This window comes from Trachypithecus francoisi, unplaced genomic scaffold (assembly GCF_009764315.1).
Source record: "Trachypithecus francoisi isolate TF-2019V2 unplaced genomic scaffold, Tfra_2.0 Contig01579, whole genome shotgun sequence".
NCBI lineage: Eukaryota > Metazoa > Chordata > Mammalia > Primates > Cercopithecidae > Trachypithecus > Trachypithecus francoisi.
The window spans coordinates 11,913,649-11,938,658 of NW_022681442.1; the positions used below are offsets into that span (position 1 = coordinate 11,913,649).

The 25,010-nt window shown below is 49.5% G+C and overlaps 1 protein-coding gene across 1 annotated transcript in view; it reads left to right on the forward strand.

Annotated features, from left to right (window-relative positions):
* The window catches only part of RGS10 (regulator of G protein signaling 10), a 42,361-nt gene that overhangs the window by 11,276 nt on the left and 6,075 nt on the right, over positions 1 to 25,010 (forward strand). The window contains exons 2-4 of the mRNA XM_033181288.1: positions 3,672 to 3,790; positions 5,300 to 5,386; positions 15,028 to 15,171. Of these exons, the coding sequence (XP_033037179.1) occupies positions 3,672 to 3,790; positions 5,300 to 5,386; positions 15,028 to 15,171 (350 nt within the window). The remainder of the gene's footprint in view (positions 1 to 3,671; positions 3,791 to 5,299; positions 5,387 to 15,027; positions 15,172 to 25,010) is intronic.

The following is a 25,010-nucleotide window of genomic DNA, read 5'->3' on the forward strand; positions in this document are numbered from 1 at the left end:
TTTATACTTTGTTGGAAAGAAACTCAGTGTTCAGGAGCTTGCCACTGCGGCATTTACAAAGAGAACAGGGAACTAATTTAATATCCACGAACTGGAGGGTCACTTTAGAAAAGCATCAGCTCCATTTGGTGATGTGTTTAAGTGAGTTTGCTTCATGGTTAGAGGAAAGGATTTGCCCCAAATAATTCTCTTATGTACTCTATTGCCAATGAGCACTGAAGCATGGTCCCTGCCGGGTTTCTGCTTTATTGATGATTGATTGATTGATTAAGACAGGGTCTGTCATCCAGGCTGAAGTACAGTGGCCCAATCATGGATCACTGCAGCCTTGAACTCCTGGGCTCAAGCTATCCTCCCGCCTCAGTCTGTCAAATAGCTGGGACTAAAGGCGCATGCCACTATGCCCAGCTAAGTTTTGTATTTTTTGTACACACAGGATTTCACTATGTTGCCCAGGCTGGTCTCGAACACCTGAGCTCGAGTGATCTGCCCACCTGGGCCTCCCGAAATGCTGGGGTTATAGGTGTGAACCACCGTGCTCAGCCTAGTTTTTAAATATTTTATAGGGATGGGGTCCCACTATGTTGCTCAGGCTGGTCTTGAACTCCTGAGATCAAGCCATCCTCCTGTCTCAGCCTCCCAAGTTGTTTGGATTATAGGCGTGAGCCACTGTGCCCAGCCAGCCTGGTTCTAATTTAGCTCATGTCATCTGGTGAATGTCTAAAATCCTGGTAGTTTCCCCAAGTGCTTGGATTCGGAGTCCCAGGGGGATCAAGAAATCAACATGTATTTTGACCTCCCATAGAACATCAGAGATCACAGGAGCTGTCACTATTCAGTAAGTCCAGTGTGCTCTGATACAGATTTTCTCCAAAACCATTTTTAGCTGTGTGGCTCCCTAGCTGTTTGCAGCAATTAATATTTAGGAGACTTTATTTTTAAAAAAAATCATGTAGAAGTGATTTACTTTGCTAATTTATTTATTTATTTATTTATTGAGACAGAGTCTTGCTCTGTCACCAGGCTGGAGTGCAGTGGCGCGATCTCAGCTCACCGCAACCTCTGCCTCCCGTGTTCAAGCGATTCTCCTGCCTTAGCATCCCAAGTAGCTGGGATTACAGGTATCCACCACCATGCCTGGCTAATTTTTGTATTTTTAGTAGAGACAGGGTTTCACCATTTTGGCCATGATGGTCTCGATCTCTTGACCTTGTGATCTGCCTGCCTCGGCCTCCGAAAGTGCTGGAATTATAGGAGTGAGCCACCAAGCCCGGCCTTGCTGATTTCTTAATTAAAAGTTTATTTTCTCTTAGATTCGAACTTTTCTTTAATAGAAATATGTCTCTAGTTTAAAAAAAAAAGTCAATGAGGAAAAAGTGTTAGTTATGGAAGTAGTTTGCTTGATGGATGGTTATTTTAGGGATGGGGAGAAAGGAACTCACATTTGCTGAGCGTCTGCTGTGTCCCAGGTGTGCTGCTAGGTGCCTAATGAGCTTCCATTTTTGAATCCTTATGATAACCCAAGAGATGGGGGATGATTTTCAAATACACACAAGAATTTTGCCCAAGATCCCATAGTTTTGAATCGAGGAAACTGGTTCTGTTTTGTTTCGTTTCATTTGAGTCGGAGTTTCACTCTTGTCGCCCAGGCTGGAGTGCAGTGGCACAACCTTGGCTCAGTGCAACCTCTGCCTCCCAGGTTCAAGTGATTCCCCTACCTCAGCCTCCCAAGTAGCTGGGACTATAGGCACCCACCACCACACCCGGCTAATTTTTGTATTTTTAGTAGAGACAGGGTTTCACCGTGTTGGCCAGGCTGGTCTTGAACTCCTGACCTCAAGTGATCCACCCGTGTCAGCCCCTTAAAGTGCTGGGATTACAGGCGTGAGCCACCGTGCCTGGCCAGGAAACTGGGTTTTGAACCTGGCCCCATCTGAAGTGACATTCCATGGTTCTTCCTTGACTCCAGGAAGGGATCACATGACACAGAATGAGGCCTGCTTTCACTGTTCCCTCTCCCACAGGTAGGCAAGCGGCTGAAGTGTGTTATTTGGAGATTGCCCATCCCCCACAGGAGACTTCTCAGTGTCTTGAGTCAGAGCGTGCGGTGGAAGATGTGCAGATGCAAAGAGTTTTCATCCATTTTCTCTGTGTACGGAAATGTAAGAGGGTTGCCAAAAACCTCAGGCATCAGGATAAATGATATTTATTTATTTATTTATTATCATTATTTTTAGATGGAATCTTGCTCTGTTGCCCAGGCTGGAGTGCAGTGGTGTGATCTTGGCTCGCTGCAACCTCCGCTTCCTGGGTTCAAGCATTTCTCCTGCCTCAGCCTCCCAAGGAGCTGGGATTACAGGTGCCCGCCACCACACCCAACTCATTTTTGTGTTTTTAGTAGAGATGAGGTTTCACTCCTGACCTCTGGTGATCTGCCTGCCTTGGCCTCCCAAAGTGCTGGGATTACAGGTGTGAGCCATTGCACCCAGCCTATAAATGACATTTAATGCAGTGTTTTAAAAGATCAAAATGAATGCAGAAACATCCGTGATGAACAAAATATCGAAGTTTAAATAAAGTCAGGAAAAAATAACAGTGTAATGCTGAGCCATACTGGACCCTGAAGCAAAAGGAAAAATCAGTATAACTCATCCTGTCTTTATTTAAAATTTGGAAAATTTGGGTATTTTGTTCATCATGGATTTTTTTAGCACAAATTTTGATTTTTTAAAAAAGTATTGCCTGAGAAACTGGGCGCGGTGGCTTATGCCTGTAATCCCAGCACTTTGGGATGCTGAGGTGGGCGGATCACCTGAGGTCAAGAGTTCGAGACCAGCCTGGCCAACATGGTGAAACCCCATCTCTATTAAGAGTACAGAAATTAGCTGGGCGTGTTGCTAATCGCCTATAATCCCAGCTATTCGAGAGGCTGAGGCAGGAGAATTGCTGGAATCTGGGAGGCAGAGGTTGCAGTGAGCTAAGATTGTGCCACTGCACTCCAGACTGGGTGACAGAGTGAGACTCTGTCAAAAACAAACAAACAAACAACAAACAAACAAGCAAACAAAGCTATTGCCTGACATGACATTTATCTTGATGCCTGGGTATTCTGGCAACCCTCTGACATTTTGCACCATCATGTGGATCCAATCCTGCAATGAGTTTTTTAATCTCTATGCCAGGTAATGAACTAGGTGCTGGAGGTACAAGATGAGGACATATAGGAGCCTTCAGACTAGTGGGAGTCAGTCATGTAAATAGTCACAAGAGAGCATCATAATTGTAAGTCTGTGCACAAAGCGCCATGGGGAAGCAGTTGCTGTTGAATCACGGTTCTCTGGGAGGACGGTTTGAGGGCAACTTGAGGGCTGCCGCCGAATTGGCCAGTGGACATGAGAGTAGGGGAAGGATTTGGTGGGAAATGGCAGGTCCCTTCATCCCTCTGAGCCTCAGTTTACCCCCATCTGTAAAATGGAGGAATTAGTAGTACCTGCCTTACAGGGTTGTGTGACAAGAATGAGTCCATCATGTTAAGCAGCTAGAACAGAGCCTGAGACATAACTTGGTTTATATCAGCCGTGATGGTGATGGCAGTACCGACCATTGCATGCAGACTTCTTAAAATGACAGTGTATTTTGGCCACATACGCAGTCTGAACTTTGCTTTGCAGACATCCACGACAGCGATGGTAGCTCCAGCAGCAGCCACCAGAGCCTCAAGAGCACAGCCAAATGGGCGGCATCCCTGGAGAATCTGCTGGAAGACCCGGAAGGCGTGAAAAGATTTAGGGTTTGTCTTTTTCATTGTTAATCCGGATGGATGCCGTATGTGCGGAAGTTCTGATGCGTGCAGGGGAGAAATAGGCCATTTCAGCATTTTGTACCAGCTTAGCACTCTCTATGCTAGCTTGAGAGTTTAGTACTGTCAGTCCCAGCTTGAGGGTGAGACTTTCTCATCTGTCATGACTGTGTTGGCAACGCTGTCACAGATGGGCAGTGTGTTTCTGGTTTTTGTGTAGTGAGGTGGGAGGGGTACAGGGTGGAGGAGAGAGAAGATACCGTGCCCATTGGTGGAGTCTGTATGAGGAATTCTCAGCTCTGGGTCTCTCTGATGTGAAGGCTTGTTCTCTCGTGCTTGGAGGATTCTCAGAATGCATTGTTGACAGAGTGAGAGAGACTGGCAATGCGAACTTGGCGAAGGGACCTCTGAGAGCAGGGCTGATGAATGGGGAACTGTCGATGCCATCCAGAAATAACTTTTCTGACCAGCAGAAGCCCCCAGTGCCAGATGGAAGACCACATGTGTATTTCAAGAATGAGTCCTGGTCACTTCTGTCTTTAAGTCTTGGGTCAGGAATAGGATGAGTCCTCATGCAGTTGGTCCCTGTTGGGGCTCCCAGGGAGGGAGTGGCATGTGGTACTAGGCTTCTAGTTCCTGGTCACCAGGCCACTGGGAGCAGTGTTTGCAACTCAGGAGGTCTCTGCACAGCAGAGTAGCTGGCAGTGCCATGGACTGCCCAAGATCGGCCGTAAGAAAACACACATACCTCCAACTTAAAATAGTTTGTGTCGTGGTGTCTTTACACATGCTTAATGTGTTTTCTTTTCTTTTGTTTAAAAAAAAAAAAAAAGAGCGTGAGTTTAGTGGCATGTACTTTGTTGAAACACTCTCCGGAAGGAACCAATATATCTTCCACTTTAATTTACTTTTTGGTAATTTATTGTCAGCTTAGAAATATGAGTAAATTCCCGCTTCATTTGTACTCTTCTTTACAACGTCAAGACCATTAAGGTCGGCCGGGCGCGGTGGCTCAAGCCTGTAATCCCAGCACTTTGGGAGGCCGAGACGGGCGGATCACGAGGTCAGGAGATCAAGACCATCCTGCCTAACACGGTGAAACCCCGTCTCTACTAAAAATACAAAAACTAGCCAGGCGAGGTGGCGGGCGCCTGTAGTCCCAGCTACTCGGGAGGCTGAGGCAGGAGAATGGCATAAACCCGGGAGGCGGAGCTTGCAGTGAGCTGAGATCCAGCCACTGCACTCCAGCCAGGGCGACAGAGCGAGACTCCGCCTCAAAAAAAAAAAAAAAAAAAGACCATTAAGGTCAAATGCATATGAAATTATAGCTTTAATGTTAAACATACTCATTTGCTTTTCAAAGTAGGATTTTCAATGGGTAATTGGACCATGCTCCTCTGTTGAATTTTGCCAAATCAGTCTTTGAAGGGAAATGCCATTTGTTTTATTATTTTTTTTAGAAGTAGAATACTGTGTGACTCTTTTTCTTTGTATCCACAGGAATTTTTAAAAAAGGAATTCAGTGAAGAGAATGTTTTGTTTTGGCTAGCATGTGAAGATTTTAAGAAAATGCAAGATAAGACACAGGTATTTCCTCCACTCTGTAATCACTTTCTTGATAATCTTTTTCCCTTTCCTTACAAAGTTACAACTGCCTTTCCAATAGATTCCGAAGTTGCCTAAAGAATCCCAATTCATATTAGTTTTGGGGGAAGATTTAAGCTTCAGATTAGGTATCTTGTGTTGATTAAATATTAATCTTTTTAAAAGGGTGAGTTAACCCATTTTTAAATGGAGCTGTTCAAATGGATCAATATTTAAAATAAAAATAACAATTTATGTCATTTAGAGTTCCTCATTGCATAGAATTTTTTTCTTCATGAATAAGTTATGAGGATTTTTCCCCCAGATTTTGATATGTTATCATTTTTGGACATGGTAAAACGATACGTAGATGCGTAATGATAAAAGCACAAGGTGCATCAGAGGGATTGTCAATTATTCAGAATATCGTACTGAGCGTCCCATAGTTGGCGAGCATCCTGTGGAGAAAGTCTCGGACTGTTCTCCTGGGTAGATGCCTCCTCTTTGCCTTCATTCCTAGTGTCAGCTGGTTGGGTATAAGGGAGGGTAGATGAGATTATGGGGAAGGAGGCCTGTGCCCTGGGTGGGTTTATGAGGCCTGGCCCTGCATCTTTCTAAGAGGCTGCTGGCTAAATGCCTGCAGGAGCCAGTAAGTCATGTGAATGAAGGAGGCTTCTGGTGTGAGGCTGGAGGGAATGTTGGGGACTGGGGCCAGCTAAGGACATTCTGTCTGCCTGCACAGGCTGCGGCTGGTGGTTTAGGGCCTGTGGCTGTCTGGGCTTCCCCTGCTTCAGGTTCTGTCTCCGCCAACTTACTGACGGTGATCTCCTAGATCTTTGCTTGCCTTGGGACCCTGGGGCCTTTCTTCCCAAGGCATCTCTTATATTCCACCTAGTGCTGCCTGTTTTTCTAAAGAAGCTGGACATTTGGATCCTTATGTGAAACCAGATGATTTTTAAATGTTGGAACTAATTTTAAAAAAATTTAAAACCTTGCCTGCCAAACAAAACATACCCACGGGCAGATGCGGCTTGTGAGTTGCCAGTTTTTGAGCCTTCGTCTCCAAAAGCTGGAATCCATGGGCCAGGAGCTGTGAGGCGTTTGCAGACAACTGCTTGGAAAATGTACATCATGGGTTTATTCAAAGGCCTTTCAGGGCGCAGACACACATCCCCCCAGATGGCACAGCACGGCCTTTTCTCTGCCACCTTCCTCTCCGGAGGTGGCAAGGGAGGATTCTAAGATGGATTCTCTTTGACTTGAATGTCCCAGGCCCACCTAGAAAGCCATTGCTGGGTGTGACGCTTGCGTTTGGCTTTCTGACTTTTTCTCTCCTCAAGGTCTCCTCTGGATGACGTTGGCCAGAGCCTCCTGGGTGGAGAGGGGCCTCAGGGGAAAGTGAGAAGCAGGTGGTGCGAGATGCTTTGGAATGCTAGGATGCAGGCTGAGGGCCTTCAGAACAAGAGCCTCGTCTTTGTCCTTTGTCCCCAGCACCAAGGACAGGGCCCGGGGACCACCATCGATAAATGCTAGACTGTGCCACTGCTGCGACCAGCCTCACCATAAAATCCTAGCTCAGAGTCAAGCAAGCAAACAGATGTCTATTCCCCTGCCTTATTCTTTCGAGTATTAGAGGTAGGAGGGGCCTGTGGGTGGGCCAGTCCGCCCCTGCTGTGTAGACAAGGAAGTGAGGTCCCCACACCATGGCAGAGCTAGGACTTGAACCAGCTCCCTGAAGTCACCCGTTGTTCTCTGCACCACCATGCTGCTCTGTGCTTCTGTTCAGTTGAATTCCCCAAATCTTTGTGAAGTGCCTGCTTGGTGCCTGGCACTGAACAGGAGGCAGCCCAGGGACAGACAGGTGAGCGGCTCCAGGGAAAGGGTGCCTCGAGCGGAGCAAGCCTGTGCAAGTGCGATGAGTGTAGAGATGGGAAGCGCTTGTGTCGTGGGAGCAAGGCCGGGGCAATGGGGAGGGATCCAGGGGAAGTGGCTTTTTAGCTGAGACTTGGCATGGAGATCGGGAGGGCGTTCCTGGGAGCAGGGACAGTGTGTGGGCAGGCAGGGCTGGCGAGAAGAGCTGAGGGAAGACCACAAGGGATGAGTGGCATGTTTGAGGGGGAGGCCGCTGTGCTGTGCTTCAGGCTGACAGGGCAGCCACACCTGGGAACCTGGGTGCCAAGGTGAGCAGGACTGGAAAGCCCCTGCAGGACTTCAGTGGAGTGGTTGGAAGGAGGGGTCAAACTTTCCATGTGCCGCTTCCAGCCTTTCAGGTCAGGCAGGTCTGGAGTTGGGTTGCTCTGCCCTGTCCACATCCTAAAGAGAGAGCTTCCAGAACGGGCAGTCCCTTTCCATGCCTGTACCCCTGACATCCAGCACAGGACTTCTTTTCTTTTTTTGAGACAGGATCTGACTTTGTTGCCCAGGCTGGAGTGCAGTGGTGCGATCTTGGCTCACTGCAGCTCCTCCTCCTGGGTTCAGGCGATCCTCCTGCCTCAGCCTCCCTAGTAGCTGGGATTACAAGTGTGTGCTACCATGCTTGGCTAATTTTTGTTTTTGAGTAGAGACAGGGTTTCACCATATTTGCCAGGCTGGTCTCGAACTTCTGACCTCAAGTGATCTGCCTGTCTTGGCCTTCCAAAAAGCTAGGATTACAGGTGTGAGCCACTGTGCTCGGCCCAGCATAGGACTTCTTGAAAGTCTGTGTCCTTAAGCCTGGAATGCACCTGGCAATTGCTTTGGTGCAGAGAATGCCACCCTCCTGTCACTGCCTGAGAATGCAGATTGGGTGGAGGCATTGGTGACACCTGGGGTGTTTGGCCTGGAGTGTTTGGGCTCTAGTGTAAGTCATTGTTCCCATTCGAAGATGCAGGGATATGATCTGAGTGGCTAAGCAGCAGCTCGCCCGAGGCTGGGCACAGTGGCTCACACCTGTAATTCTAACACTTTGGGAGGTCGAGGTGGGTGGATCACTTGAGCCCAGAAGTTCGAGACCAGCCTGAGCCACACGGTGAGACCTTGTCTCTACAAAAAAATACAAAAAAAAATTAGCTAGACACGATGGGTTGTGCCTGTAATTGCCTGGGGAGGTCAAGGCTGGAGTGAGGTATGATTGCGCCACTGAACTCCTGCCTGGGTGACAAAATGAGATGCTGTTTCAACAACAACAAAAAATAATTCAGAGCCACATTTCTGACTCCAGGCATTCCCTAGTGAGTCCCACTGCCTAGGAAGTAAAACCAGGCAGTAAGCTCTAAATTACTACAGAAAGTGTGGGGCAGCACAGGCATCGGGAGAAGTTGCCTAACTGAATTTCCTTCTTTGTTTTTGTTTTTGTTTTTGTTTTTGAGGTGGAGTTTTGCTCTTGTCACCCAGGCTGGAGTGTAGTGGTGTGATCTCTGCTCACCGTACCCTCCGCCTCCTGGGTTCAAGTGATTCTTCTGCCTTAGCCTACCGAGTAGCTGGGATTACAGACGTGTGCCACCACGCCTGGCTAATTCTTGTATTTTTAGTAGAGACGGAGTTTCACCATGTTGGCGAGGCTGGTCTCAAACCGCTGACCTCAGATGATCCGCCTGCCTCGGCCTTTCAAAGTGCTGGGACTACAGACGTGAGACACCGCGCCTGGCCAGTTGTTTTTAATCCTCTGTTGTGCACTTAACCTAACTGGATTTCACAGTCAAACTTATCACATCTGTTCCAGCAGGGAGACCATGGGGAGGATTTTTCTCTCTCCAGTTGAGGGGTTGATACAAATCCCACTCTCGCCTCCGTTGTTTTAACACCAACTTTGCGTATCCATGTCATTTACTTGCCTGTCTTCTGGGTGGTTTGTTTTCTGGGATCTGGGAGTGGGGGACCTCTTCTTCCCCACTGTCTCCGAGAGTCTAGACCCATGCCTGACACGTGGTGAACTTCCTTCCTCTTTGTAGGACGAAGGCATTCCATTTCCTGGATCCAAGTCCTCTTCTCTCCTGAGTCATTCCCTCATTTTGGAAACAGCACACGAGAATGACTTCTTCCCTCCAGAATGACTCATGAGAGAAGAGCCCAAAACACAGCCGGCAATAGCTTCCAGAGAAGGGGGTCTGGCAGGTAGATAGGTAAAGACCTTGTTGAGTGGAAATGTTATTTTTTCCCTTACTCTCCTACTTTACTGATAATCCGACAGAGCGTAGAATTCTGGGGTGAAACACACTTAGAAGTTTGAAGACATCGTCCCTTAGTCTTCTTTTTTTTTTTTTTTTTGAGACGGAGTCTCGCTCTGTCGCCCAGGCTGGAGTGCAGTGGCCAGATCTCAGCTCACTGCAAGCTCCGCCTCCCGGGTTCCCGCCATTCTCCTGCCTCAGCCTCCCAAGTAGCTGGGACTACAGGCGCCCGCCAATGCGCCCGGCTAGTTTTTTGTATTTTTTTTAGTAGAGACGGGGTTTCACCGTATTAGCCAGGATGGTCTCGATCTCCTGACCTCGTGATCCGCCCGTCTCGGCCTCCCAAAGTGCTGGGATTACAGGCTTGAGCCACCGCGCCCGGCCTAGTCTTCTACTTTTGTTGAGAATAGGTAATTTATATGTAAACTGTTGTGTTTTTTTTCTTTTTTTCCCTCTCTGGGATAGTACAGGATCTATTTTCTTTTCTTTCCTTTTCTATTTTTCCCTTTCCCTCCCTCCCTCCCTCTCTCTTTCTCTGCCTCTCTCTTTCTTTCTTTTTTTGATGGAGTTTTGCTCTTGTTGCCCAGGCTGGAGTGCAGTGGTATGATCTCGGCTCACTGCAAACTCTGTCTTCCAGATTCAAGCGATTCTCCTGCCTCAGCCTCCCAGGTAGCTGGGATTACAGGCGCCCTCCACCACACCCAGCTAATTTTGTATTTTTTTTTTTTTTTTTTTTTTTTGAGGCGGAGTCTCGCTCTATCGCCCGGACTGGAGTGCAGTGGCCGGATCTCAGCTCACTGCAAGCTCCGCCTCCCGGGTTTACGCCATTCTCCTGCCTCAGCCTCCCAAGTAGCTGGGACTACAGGCGCCCGCCACCTCGCCCGGCTAGTTTTTGTATTTTTAGTAGAGACGGGGTTTCACTGTGTTAGCCAGGATGGTCTCGATCTCCTGACCTCGTGATCCGCCCGTCTCGGCCTCCCAAAGTGCTGGGATTACAGGCTTGAGCCACCGCGCCCGGCCTAATTTTGTATTTTTAATAGAGACGGGGTTTCGCCATGTTGGTCAGGCTGATCTCAAACTCCTGACCTCAGGTGATCCACATGCCCTGGCCTTCCTAAGTGTTGGGATTACAGGTGTGAACTACCACGCCCAGCAATTTTCTTTTCTTTTTGAGACAGGGTCTCACTCTGTCACCCAGGTTGGAATATAGTGAGGTCATGGCTCTTTGCAGCCTGGACCTCCTGGGTTTAAGCAGTCTCACCATGTTGCTTAGGCTTGTCTCAAAAGAAATCCTCTCTCCGGCCGGGTGCGGTGGCTCACGCCTGTAATCCCAGCACTTTGGGAGTCCGAGGTGGGCGGATCACGAGGTCAGGAGATTGAGACCATCCTGGCTAACACGGTGAAACCCCGTCTCTACTAAAAATACAAAAAATTAGCTGGGCGTGGTGGTGGGCACCTGTAGTCCCAGCTACTCGGGAGGCTGAGGCAGGAGAATGGCGTGAACCTGGGAGGTGGAGCTTGCAGTGAGCTGAGATCCGGCCACTGCACTCCAGCCTGGGCGACAGAGTGAGACTCCATCTCAAAAAATAAATAAATAAATAAATAAATACATTTTAAAAAAAGAAATCCTCTCTCCTCAGCCTCCCAAAGTGCTAGGATTACAGGTGTGAGCCACTCCACCTGGTCAGGATCTTTTCATCACTAGTATTCTAAAACTCTTCAGTCAGGGGCTTTGGAGGCAGAGGCGGGGTTCATTCATTGTGTGAATTCTTTGTGGAGCCTTGTAATCTGGAAATGTGTAGTTCCGGGAAATGGTCTTATGTTGTTATTATTATTATCATCATTTTGGTAACTTTTTTTCCTTCCATTGTCTCTGGTCTCTTTTCCAATGATGACCTTTCACCAATGCATTGAGCCCTTAATTTCATGTTTTATTCTTCTAAAAATTTTTTTTTTGGCTTTTGGAGATTTTGACTTTATCTTCAGATCCTCCTATTGAGTTTTTCCTGCTTTTTTGTTTTCTCCAGACAAGGGCCCTCTAGTCTGTTCCTGGGGGGCCACAAGGCTGATATGTTCCTAAACTAAACATATTTCTAATTAACTATATCAGGAGAAGTTTCCTGGGGGGTCTATATTTGGAATTTCCCTGAATCCCTTTATTCTGTTTGGCATCTCATTCTTGCCATCCTCTGTGCCTCTGCTCTGGAGCCTCCCTGGGTCTGTTTCTTTAGAAAAGAAAACTCGACTCTTCTGTTGAAGGTGGGGAGGGAGCCACCTGTCTGCTCAGGGTTGGTGGTCAGGGTGGAGGACCTGGAGGTCTGATGGCTTCTTTCTGCCGCCCTCATCAATTTCATTGGGCTACCTGATGCCCTCGAGCTCCTGCCGTCTCTAGACGCGCTTCTTGTTGGCACCCCCTCCTCACCCGTGCAGGGCCTTGGGTTCGTTCTTCTGGGTCTCTGCAGAGTCATCTGCTGTTCCTCCGACTGCTTCCCATTTCCGGCCAGTTCTTGAAAATATTCTCATATCATTTATTGGATATTTTCTTTGCCTCATTCTCTTTCTGAAATTGATATTAGTAAAGTTAGTGTCTTGATCTTTTCATTTTCCTAGGAATTATCTCCCACATTCCATCTCTGGAAGAAGACGGGGTGGAGAGGAGCCGGAGGCCAGCAGATGGGATGGGAGTGGGGTTCGAGAGCTGGCGTCTGGCTGAGCATTGTCACAGCTGAGGCACTGCCAGGCCTCGAAGAAGGGCCCCAGCCTTGTGGGGTGCCTGGAAGGTGCTCACTGGGGTGCAGGTGCTTCATGGGCAGTCCCCGAGTTGATGAGCCCAGGTGGGACCCTTCTCCAGTGCCTGCCAGGACAGCCTCAGATGCTGGACACTTCAGGTCTCCCAGGGAGAAGGGGGCTCTCTGGTCCAGGCTGTGGCCAGCCACGTGTGTCAGGGCCGTGGAAGAGAAGTCGGCCATCCTTCCAGGCCACAGACACAGAATCAACTCCACCAGCTTTGTTCCTGCCCTGACAGTAGCTAGAATAGGGTTAACAAAGCTCTGGAAAAATCTACCAAAATAGCTCCAGAGACTGGTTCTCTTTTCTGCTCATGTTCCCGGTCTGGACACCAGGCCTTCCCGTGACTGGCCTGTGGTCGCTGTCTCAGGGTTTCCCTTTTCAGTCACACTGCCTAGCTCCGCCGAGATAAGCTGAGCCCTGCAGCCGCTTACGGTCCGCATCTGGTCAGCCAGGGCCTCGACCCCGACACTGTTGTCACACAGACTTGGGAGGGACAGCCGGTGGGAGAAGGCAGGGCTGAGGTCCTCAAGGCTTGTATACCCGCAGTCACTGGAACCTACTTCCTTTCTCCCGGCCCCTTCTGCCCCACCTCAAAGACTCAAGCCATTCATTGCACTTTTCTATTTCAGATTCACTCAAGATATCCTGGATTCATGTGTGTATGTGTGTGCGTGTGTGCACGTGTGTGCGTGTGTGTGTGCATATGAATGTTCAAGGGCAGGGGAGGTCTAAAGTGATTTCTACCCCCAGACCTCTGCATGGAGTTTGCTCATCTGCCTGTCTGAAATTCTCCTTTCATGAAGTGGCTTTAAAACAGGAAGTGGTTTTCCAAAAGCGTCGCTTCCTGACGGAATGGGGGTGGTGGGAGGGAGGCGGTGGCTTCATGGAGCTGGTGGGTCTTAGAGAGGACAGCAGGGCCAGCTCCTAAGTGCCACCCCCTTGGGTCTCGAGGATGGCCCCCAGAGCTGTCCCTTAGACAGTCACGATTGTCTGGAGAGACTCCTGTGTCACTGAGTCTGGCATCGATTCATTGCTCCTATTGACAGTAAAGGCAGGGTGGACAGCATGGCTTTCAGTGTTCACCCAGCCTGGGCCATCTCCCTGCAAGTGCTGGCGAGGCTTGCTTTCTCACAGAACAGGACATGGCCAGGCCGCGGCTTCTCAGGATCTTTTGTCCTCAGTGCCCTGAACTGAAAAAGGGTTCCTCTTCCTTCCTTTCATGCACCAACTATCAAAACCTTCTGGTGGTTTCCTTAAGGGCAGAAGGTTTGCAGAGCTTGGGAGTTCCCAAACCAAGCGCCACAGCACACGTGGAGCCCCAGGTGGGCTCTTGGAGAGAAAGGCAGTTTTCAAGGCCCCCCTGCACACATATGTCATAGCTGTGTGGCTGCATTTTAGAGGCATTTGTTGTCTGCCTTGCTCTGTAGGGTAAGGTCATGCTTTAGAGTCTAACGTTCAGAGAAACAGCCCCATTTTTGCTGTTGGCGAGGTATGAGCACAGGAAGTCTCCTTTCTCTAAAAGAAAACTGAGCCCTCAGGGGAAGTTCTGGAGAAGGCTCCTGCGGCCGCAGCCCCGCCCTGAGGCGTGCTGTCCTAAAGACACAGTTCTTACTGTGAAGTCACCTCCTTACCATCCGTGAGTGCTCCTGAGCCCGCCTCGGTTAGTTTCGGGTGAAACAGGAAGCCAGTACCTATCAGGGCTGCTGCTTCCCAGCAGGACTGCACTCCGGACTTGAGGGCGGGCAGCGAGTGTTTTCTCCACTGCCTGTGCTCAGTATCTCGTTACCTAAAAGGAAATCACCCTGCCTGGGAAGGCCGCAGACTGCACAACCTGGAGGGGCCAATGTGTCTTGCAGAAGTGGAACTGAACAGAATTCAGAGGCCTTGGAGCCAAACAGTCCTAAGGCTCGCAGAAGCTCTCAGATAAGCCACGCCACTTCTCCTGACCTCTGTGTCCTCATGGGGAAAGTGGCACTAACAGGAAAATGCCCTTTGCTGCATGTCCAGGGGATTAAGGAAATGGGATGCCTCCAAGCAGGTGTCTGCAGCCTAGTGGGCACTGGAAAACTGGTAGGGATAGGCGTACGTACTTTCACTTGATTTTTTTTTTTTTTTTTTTTTTTTTGGAGATGGAGTCTCACTGTGTCACCCAGGCTGGAGTTCAGTGGTGCAATCTCAGCTCACTGCAACCTCTGTCTCCTGGGTTCAAGCAATTCTCCTGCTTCAGCCTCCCGAGTAGCTGGGATTACAGGTGTGCACCACCACGCCTGGCTAATTTTTGTGTTTTTAGTAGAGATGAGGTTTCACCATGTTAGCCAGGCTGGTCTCGAACTCCTGACCTCAGGTGATCCACCTGCCTTGGCTTCCCAAAGTTCTGGGATTACAGGCGTGAGCCACTGTGCCCAGCCACAGGATGGTTGTAAACGGTACTGAGTGCTGTCTGCGGGCCAGGATTCTTTCTGTCATGGCTTCTGGATGGTTAATGCAGCAATTTTGTTCCAGGAGATGTGGCTGCGGGGTAGGGGCTTGGCAGTGCAAGTTCTCCCATATAGAAATTCTCTCTAGAGTGGCCTGAGAGCCCCTGGGCTGTGGGGGGTGCCTTTCTCTTGCCACAGCAGCTCCTATGGGCCTGGCTGGATGGGAGAGCAGGGCTCAGGCTGGGAAGGCTGTGTGGGCAGATAGCACACAGGCCCCATCTGTCTCCTCCAGATGCAGGAAAAGGCAAAGGAGATCTACATGACCTTTCTGTCCAGCAAGGCCTCATCACAGGTCAACGTGGAGGGGCAGTCTCGGCTCAACGAGAAGATCCTGGAAGAACCGCACCCTCTGATGTTCCAGAAACTCCAGGACCAGGTAACCTGACTTCCCTGCCTGTGCCTTGATTTGAAAACCTGCATTAATTCCAGGCCTGGAAGAATTTAGTGAAACATCCAGTGTTAGACTCCCGGGAAACCGTCTCATCCGGCCGGGCAGACTGAGGTACATGGAGGGGCCGTGGCTGGGGACAGCGGGGACTGGAATCCTAAGCTCGAGATTTGCCCCACAGGAGTCTCCCCAGGCCTGTTTACTCTTGGTCTACACACAGTTTGGACCGGCAGGTGTATCTGCCTTCTCAATCCAGATTAGAGCGGGGGCTGGAGCTATTTGAGGAGCCTGTACTGAGAAAGCAACCTATAATTGCTGAAGGTAAGAATAGATGGAAAACTCCTATAGCAAGCAGGAGAACTCAAAGTGGCAGGAGAAACAGGCTGTTTCTGTGCAAATATCCAGACACTGCCACATACTTTTAGTGGCCCCATACTGTAAGCTGTTAATAGTTCGTCATGTAGCCCGAGTCATGATGAAAAGGTTAGCATCGGGCAGCATGTTCTATGTGAATTCTGATTCACATTTGGCTATTAAAGGAAACTTGCAGCGGGCCTCCTGGAAGTGGTGACTTTGAGCCAGTAGGAAGGATGCATGGGCATTGATTTGCCGTGGCAAAGGGAGTGGAACGTATGGTGAAAAGGCAGTTTTTGTGACTGTAGCCATATGGGGATATCGACCCCACCCTGGTCCTCAGAATCTTTTCAAAGCTCCCTGAGACACTCTAAAGCGCAGCCAGGGTTGAGAACCTGTACAGACCACTGTGCTCTCGGTATTCTCAATAATGACAACACTAAGTACCATTTCATTTTTGGTTTGGTTTTTGTTCTTTTGTTTTGGAGACAGAGTCTCGCTCTGTCGCCCAGGCTGGAGTGCAGTGGCACAATCTCCACTCACTGCAAGCTCCGCCTCCCGGATTCATGCCATTCTCCTGCCTCGGCCTCCCGAGTAGCTGGGACTAGAGGCGCCCGCCACTTCGCCCGGCTAATTCTTTTGTATTTTTAGTAGAGATGGGGTTTCACCGTGTTAGCCAGGATGGTCTCGATCTCCTGACCTCATGATCCACCCACGTTGGCCTCCCAAAGTGCTGGGATTACAGACGTGAGCCACCACCCCTGGCATTTTTTTTTTTAGACCGAGTCTTACTCTGTCTCCCAGGATGGAGTGCAATGGCTCGATCTTGGTTCACTGCAATCTCCGCCTCCCAGGTTCAAGTGATTCTCTTGCCTCAGCCTCCTGAGTAGCTGGAATTACAGGTGCCCACCACCATGCCCGGCTAATTTTTATATTTTTAATAGAGACCGGGTTTCACCATGTTGGCCAGGTTGGTCTCGAATTCCTGACCTCAAGTGATCCACCCACCTCAGCCTCCCAAAGTACTGGGATTATCAGTGTGAGCCACTGCACCTGGACTTTCTGGGTTTTGTTTTTTTTGAGATGAAGTCTCACTCTGTGGCCCAGGCTGGAGTGCAGTGGCTCCATCTCCACTCACTGCCACATCCACCTCCTGAGTTCAAGCGATTCTCCTGCCTCAGCCTCCCTACCAGCTGGGATTATAGGCCTATACCACCACGCCCGGCTAATTTTTTGTATTTTTAGTAGGGATGGGGTTTCACCATGTTGACTAGGCTGGTCCCGAACTCCTGACCTCAAGTGATCCACCCGCCTTGGCCTCCCAAAGTGCTGGGATTGCAGGCGTGAGCCACCACGCCTGGCCCTAACTACCATTTAGGACTGCCCATTTGAGCCTGATGCCACACTTGGTGTGTACTGTCTCATTTTATCTCCAGTGAGTATTATCATTCTCATTTTGCTGAAGAGAAAAACAAGGTTCAGGGAGATTAAGTGGTTTGTTACCATTAAGTCATGCAGGGAGCAGAAAGTGCTGGAAGCCAGATTCCTTCTCGTCCATCTGCCTTCAAAGACCATGCCCCCCTGTGACCCCTGTGGCCTGTGTTGCTCTGCCAGGCTCCTGGGCAGCCTCTTGATGTTTCTCCAAGCTCGGTGAGGCCCCTGGAGCAGAGGGATTGGAAAGGCTTTGTGAATGCCAGTCATCCGACTTCCCAGGACTGTGGGAGCCAAGGCAGGATGAGGAATGGGAGAGTTCTGACTCCATGCGGTAGCACTGCAGGCTCTGAGAGATCCAGCTCGCCTGCCCAACAGCTCAGAACGGAGCTGGACCTTATGACTAGGCATTCCCCTTCAACTCATTCAGTGGGAGGCTTAGCCAGCACAGAAAGGAAGAAACACAGGGGACAGAGGCTGATTGGTTTTTTTTTTCCTTTTTTTAATGACAAAGAATTTTATTTATTTATTTATTTATTTATTTATTTATTTTTGAGACAGGATGTCCCTCTGTTGCCCAGGTTGGAGCACAGTGGCATGAACATGGCTCACTGCAACCTTGGCCTCCCAGGCTCAAGTGATCCTCCCACCTCAGCCTCCTAAGTAGCCGGGGCCACAGGTGTGCGCCACCATTCCCAGCTAATTTTTGTATTTTTTTTGTAGAGATGAGCTCTCATTATGTTGCCCAGGCTGTTCTTGAACTCCTGAGCTCAGGCGATTCTCCAGACGTGGCCTCCCAAAGTGTTGGGATCATGGGCAAGAGCAACCACGCCAGCCTCAGAAAAATGTTTAAAAATAATTTTTATCCAACTGTAAGCATCACACATGCTCAAGAAAAAAAACTTGGAAAACAAAAATATAAAGAAGAAATCATTTCTTTATTGCATGATTGCACACTTGGAGATAACCACCAAATAACATTTGATCTGTAGACTTTCCATCTTTTTTTCTATAAATAACACGTATGCACATGCCCCTAACAGATGTGGCCTAATAAATGTAATAATAATATATGTGTTTATGCACACCAAACAGATGTGCAGTCCAAACTGTTGAATGTAAAGCAAGTACTGTTATACTCTGTTGTTAAAAGCCTTTTCTTGGAAGGTTGGGCTCAGTTGCTCATGCCTGTAATCCCAGCACTTTGGGAGGCCAAGGCGGGTGGATCACCTACGGTCAGGAGTTCCAGACCAGCCTGGACAACATGACGAAAACCCCTCTCTGCTAAAAATACAAAAATTAGCCAGGTGTGGTGTTGGGCGCCTGTAATCCCAGCTAATCCCAGCTACTCGGGAGGCTGAGGCAGGAGAATTGCTTGAGCCTGGGAGGCTGAGGCTGCACTGAGGCGAGATAGTGCCACTGCACTCCAGCCTGGGCAACAGAGTGAGACTCCATCTCAAAAAAAAAAAAAAAGAAAAAAAGAGTGTTTTAATTGGATAGAGAGAAAGAGCCATGAACTTTCCTTCCAAGGCATAACTGGGTGAAAACAAGGTATTTGGAATCAGAGCCAATTTCACAGTGAGTCTCCAGGTGAACGGCCCCTGGGTTCCATTTTCCTTTGAAAACTCTGTCTTTCTGGGTCCTTGCTGTAACTGTCAAAATGCGTGCTCAGCACTAGCCCCGGTTTTTTTGTTGCAAAGGCTCCCTTGAGAGCTCTGTTTTCCTGAGTGAAGGAGATTGAAGCTGAGGGGAACATGTTTGGAGCCACAAGATTTCACGGAACTTTCAAAAGCCTCTCCCGCGGCTTTGGCTTTGCTGAGCGCTGCTGGGCTTCATGGTGGAGGCGCAGAGCAGCACCCGTGTGTTCAGCACCGCGCCCTGGGACTTAGCTCCTCATCACCACGTGCGTGTCGGGCTCCGCTGCTCTCTGAGCTTCTAGGAGGGCAGCTCTGACTTTGTAGGGCGCAGCTGGAACCTAGAAGGACGGGAAAATCTTCCCTGAGCCCCAGGCTGGATGAGCCCACTCCCATGCACCCTGTTTAAAGGAGAGCTTCAAGAGTTTTCAGTCAGGTCCTGTTTATTCTTGCTTTGCACACAGTTCTAACAGGTTTTTTGGTTCATAGCAGATTTGAAGTTGTGGTAGAGACTATGGAGGGATGAGCAGCAAGAGGTGACCACTGACAGCTAGGGAGGACACAGAAATGACACTGAGCACAAGCACGGCACCGAGGCCTGAGCCCCTGGGCGTGGGGACCTCCAATGCCACATGCCACACCATGGGCATCCCTGTGCTATTGGACAGTGACATGATAAGTGAGCCTGGTGACCCCAAACCATCCAGTAGAAGTTAAATTGAGGTCAGCATATTATGTGAAGAATGCATTATTCATTTTAATGAGCACTTCATCACAAACATTTTTTTTTGGAGACATAGTCTCGTTCTGTCACCCAGGCTGGAGTACAATGGTGCCATCTCTGCTCACTGCAGCCTCCGCCTCCCAGGTTCAAGTGATTCTCCTGCCTCAGCCTCCTGAGTAGCTGGGATTACAGGCGTGTGCCACCAGGCTAGGCTAATTTTTGTATTTTTAGTAGAGATGGCATCTGACCATGTTGGCCAGGTTGGTCTCAAACTCCTGACCTCAAGTGATCCACCCGCCTCGGCCTCCCAAACTACTGAGATTACAGGTGTGAGCTACTGTGTCCAGCCAAAGGCATCTTAAGAGAAGCTTGAGGGGCTTAAAACTTTGCTACCTGGGAAATTCATGTAAGCGGCAAGATGGTTCTCTGATTTAATTCAGTTCTACAAGCTTGGTGTGCCCAGTCCTTTGGTGGCCAAGCCAGGAGAGGCAAAAGGTGGTACTGTGGGTATTTCCCTAGTACGTTAGCCTAGAGTCAGAGGCTGCTGTTGGACAAATTTAGGTTGGAGGAAGCAGGAAGGAAGGGGGCTACCTTACAAAAAAATTCTTCAGGGAATTACAGTTCCTTACAGTGTCTTTTCTTTAAAAACATCTATTCCGGCCGGGCGCGGTGGCTCCTGCCTGTAATCCCAGCACTTTGGGAGGCCGAGTTGGGCAGATCACGAGGTCAGGATATCAAGACCATCCTGGCTAACACAGTGAAACCCCGTCTCTACTAAAAATACAAAAAATTAGCCGGGGTGGTGGCGGGCGCCTGTAGTCCCAGCTACTCGGGAGGCTGAGGCAGGAGAATGGCGTGAACCTGGGAGGCGGAGGTTGCAGTGAACCGAGATTGCACCACTGCACTTTAGCCTGGGTGACAGAGTGAGACTCCATCTCATAAAACAAACAAACAAACAAAAACATCTATTCCTGGGAGATTTGATTCAGTCCTGGTTGGTCTGCTGGTTTGTGGATTTGTTGTTTTATTCATTCCTTAATGCTACAATTATGAATTGAGGCCCTACTCTATACCAGGGACTGTGCTAGGAACTGTGTGTACAACAGGGAAATCAGCATCCACCCCACCAAGGAGGGCAGAGAAAGATCAATGCTAAGAAGGAAATGCAGCAGGAGATGGGCTGAGAGGGACTGGGAGGGGCCTGCTAGGGTCAGTGCTCAAGGAGGGCTCCCTGGAGAGGTGACTGGGACCTGAATGGCAAGTGGGATCTGGATGAGAGGACCTGGGAGCCAGGACCTTCCAAGGAGAGGCAAGCGCAAAGGACCCCAGGCAGGGGTAGCAGGTACGTTGGGGGTCAGTGTTGTCATCGGAATGCAGCAAATGAGGGGGTGGGGGAAGCTCAGGTGGGAGGGACTGGCTGAGTCAGGCCCCAAGGCTGTGGCAGACAGTTTAATTGCAGGGATGTGAACAGTGGCTGTTTATAGAATGTGCTGGTTGGGCTGGTAACTCTTGGACCTCTTAGAGCCTGAGCACCTTGGCTCAGGTCCCTAGCTCAGGGCTGTGCCTGTCCCACACCAGCTGGGCAAGAGAAGGTGGATGGCTCAGTGCGGAGCCAGCTCTATTACTAGAAAGTCAGCTGTGAAACCCTGACCTCCTGACCTTGGCTCACCATTTGTATGGTGGGTGGGAGTGGCCTGACCTCTGCCCCTCCCCACTTTCCCCTTCCCCCCTCCCCCTGTCCAATACTCGCTGGATATGGAGCTGCCAGATTCATCACCGTTGTGACAGTACATGAGCTTGGCCCTGAGCACCAGAGGCAGAAGTGGGGGCTTCTAGTCCAGCCTTGCCTCTGTCTGACCCCAGGAGGGTTCTGTTTCTTACTATGGCTTCCAAGTCCTCATCTGTAATATGGGGCTTTGGGCAAATCCTCTGCTACCTCTCTGAGTTGTGCTGCAAAGCAGTGTATGAGCGTTCAACGCCCTGGTGTTAAAAAGTCTCTCTCTGATAACCACAATCTTATTTCCTTAGATCTCACTCCCCCTGCTGCCCCTACCCCAACTTCTTTGACTTTATTTATTTATTTTTGTTGAGTCAGGGTCTCACTCTGTCACCCAGGCTGGAATACAGTGGTGTGATCTTGGCTCACTGCAGCCTTGACCTCCTGGGCTCAAGCAATCCTTCCACCTCAGCCTTCCAAGTAGCTGATACTGCAGGCAAGTGTCACCAGGCTCAGCTATTTTTTTATTTTTATTTTTTGTAAAGATGGGGTCTCACTGTGTTGCTCAGGCTGGTCTCCAACTCCTGGCCTCAAGCAATCCTCCCGTCTTGGCCTCCCAAAGTGTTGGGAATGGAGGCATAAGCCACTGTGCCCAGCCTTCTTTCACTTTAGAATTTAGTTACTGTGAGATTGCAGGCAAGACTTGCTCCCTCTCTGTGCCTGGCTTTTCTCATTTGTGAAGCGGGGGTATTCATGAACTGACCTCAAGTGATGTGCCCACCTCAGCCTCCCAAAGTGCTGGGATTACAGGCATGAACCTCTGTGCCCCGCCTATTTTAATTTTTTTTATGCTGGGGCTCCCCCTGTCATCCAGGCTGGAATACAGTGGCACCATCATGGCTCACTGTACCCTTGACCTCCCAGGCTCAAGCCATCCTCTAACCTCAGACTGCCGAGTAGCTGGGACTATAGGCGTGTGCCACCACGCTTGGCTAATTTTTAAAATATATTTTTCTAGGGGTGGGGTCTTACTATGTTGCCCAGGCCAGTCTTGAACTCCTGGGCTCAAGCAGTCCTCCAGCCTTGGCCTCCTAAAGTGTTGCTGTGATTACAGGCGTGAACTACAGTGTCTGGCCTAAAATTATCTTAAATTGTTAAATTAGTACATGCTCATTGTTAAAATAAAAAAAATTCATGTGTCCAGGAAGGTATGAAGTGAAAAGTTAAGATCCCCCAGTGTTGCCCCTCCCTCTCTCTCCCTAGCGGGAAATCAATGCCATCATTGGTCCTTTCAGGCTCTACTCAAACATTGAAGAATGGAACACATTAAAGTCTGCTCAGTGACTTACAGTTGTTTCATATGAAAGATTTAAAACAAAGTTCTCCTCTGGCATATTTCTTAGCCCCAGTTTACACATCTTTCTTGCTCAGAAGCCTTTGGCTTAAGTTCTATAGCACAGCATGGTCTGGAACAGCCATGAGCTTGATGAAGATGGAAAGGTCCAGATCATTGCACATGGCAGCTTCGTGGCTTTCTCAGTCCATGGAAGAGAAGGGCATAGGTTTGGGGGAGTGGGGTGCTCATTCTTCTTCCATGAATATCACAGGTCCCCATGCCTACTCTTAAAAGCAGATTTTGGGCCGGGCGCAGTGGCTCATGCCTATAATCCCAGCACTTTGGGAGGCCGAGGCAGGTGGGTCAGCTGAGGTCAGGAGTTCGAGACTAGCCTGGCCAATATGGTGAAACCTCATCTCTATGAATAATACAAAAAAATTAGCTGGGCGTGGTGGTGTACACCTGTAATCTCAGCTACTCAGGAGGCTGAGGCAGGAGAATCACTTGAACCCAGGAGGCGGAGGTTGCAGTGAGCCGAGATCGTGCCATTGCACTCCAGCCTGAGTGACAAGAGTGAAACTCCATCTCAAAATAAATAAATAAATAAATAAGCAGATTTTGTGTCTATTAGGATGCCTTCCCCAGGCTTTGGTTCTGGTGCTAAACTCTAGCCTGGAAAAGCAGAGATGAGGTGGCCTTCTCCACTCAAAAAGAAGTCCTTAGCCTCTGGTGCTTACAAAAAAAAATGGAAAACCAGCACTTTGGGAGGCTGAGGTGGGTGGATCACCTGAGGTCAGGAGTTTGAGACCAGCCTGGCCAATGTGGTGAAACCCTGTCTCCACTAAAAATACAAAAATTAGCTGCACATGGTTGCATGTGCCTATAATCCCGGCTACTTGGGAGGCTGGGGCAGGAGAATCGATTGTACCTGGAAGGGAGAGGTTGCAGTGAGCTGAGATCATACCACTCCACTCCAGCCTGGGTGACAGAGTGAAACTCTGTCTCAAAAAAAAAAAAAAAAAGGAAAAGGCTTGGGTGAGATGCCAGCGCCAGCGCTCCCAGCCACATCCTTGACAGAGAAAGGAGCCGTGAATGGGGTCCCTTTTTAGCAATGCAGTTTCTTTTGAGTTTCCCCAGAAAGTAAGAGGTGAGAAATGCTTCCTTTTTCAACATAAGTAAGAGGGGTGGACCAGCTATTGAGGGCCTGGGAGGGTGAGAGAGGGGCTGTCCGGCCTGTGGCGGACATTTGGGGGCCCATTCTCTACCCTTCTCTATTATTTCTCCAAACGGGACCTGGGCCTGAGTGCCCCTGCATGACCCTGCTCCCCTCTCCTGGGTGGTGGCAGAAGCTGTGGTGGTGGCCAGAGCAAGGGACTTAGGATGTGTCAGTCTTATGGGTGCCAGGTGACATTTGCTCCAAAAGATCAAACGCAGGGCAGAAATGGGTATTTTCCAGCATGCTCCGCCAGAAAAGGCAGGTGTGGTTTTTTATTCAAACGGAAGGGAGGTTGGCTGTCTGTGTACACCATCGCCATCTGCCTCACAAGGGTCAGGGCGGGAAGGGCAGTATTCGAGATACTTTGAGATGCTTCTTGCAACTTTAAAATGGTATTTGGTGCTGGGCACGGTGGCTCACGCTTGTAATCCCAGCACTTTGGGTGGCTGAGGCGGGAGGATGATGAGGTCAGGAGATTGAGACCATCCTGGCCAACATGGTGAAACCCCATCTCTACTAAAAATACAAAAATTAGCTGGATGTGGTGGCACATGCTTGTAATCCCAGCTACCTGGGGGGCTGAGGCAGGAGAGTTGCTTGAATCAGGGAGTTGGAAGTTGCAGTGAGCCGAGATCGCGCCACTGCACTCCAGCCTGGCGACAGAGTGAGACTCTGTCTCAGAAAAAAAAAAAAAAAAGGCATTTGGGGGAAGAGGAGGGGAGAGTGGCACTCAGAGGAGCATTCAACTCCCCTTCTGATGGCAAAAGGCAAAATTAAAATGCCTTCACCCCCAGCAGAAAGTGAGTCATGTCATTTGGGCCTAGAATTGGAGTCCTATGGACTGCAGAAAAAAGCGAACCATCGGCTCCACACGTGTGACGGCACTGAACCCATGAGCTTGGGAGGGGATTTCATCCAAGCAAGGTCTCTCTGATCCTGTTGTGTCCAGACTCCTTGTGGATTTCCAATCCCACCCCTGGCACACTGTCATCTCTGGCTGGTCTGTCTATGAAGCTGGAGCGCCATGCAACACAACAGAACCTTCTGTGTGGCCCGTCCTGGTGCCCTGGGGCAAGGGCTGACTTGAGCTGCTTCGTCTGCTCATCTGCTCTCTGCCAGCTGCCCTCAGACCTCCTCCTGCTGCAGCCCGTTCCCACTTGAAAGGGAGGTGGTCTTTGCTTGAGGGGGTGGGTACATGCCTGTTTGCGCCTTGCCCCAACAGCCTTGTCAATGCCCAGCCACTTCTGAGGGCTGGAGGGACAGGAGATTCCTTTTTTCTCCCTTTGTGTCTCCTCGCATGGGTACACAAGCCCGTCTGTAGTCCATGTGTGTGGAGAGAGGACGCATTCTAGAGCCACAATTCAGAGACGGCGGTGTTTCCACCTTCTTTCAGCGATTTTCATGTAAAAATGAAA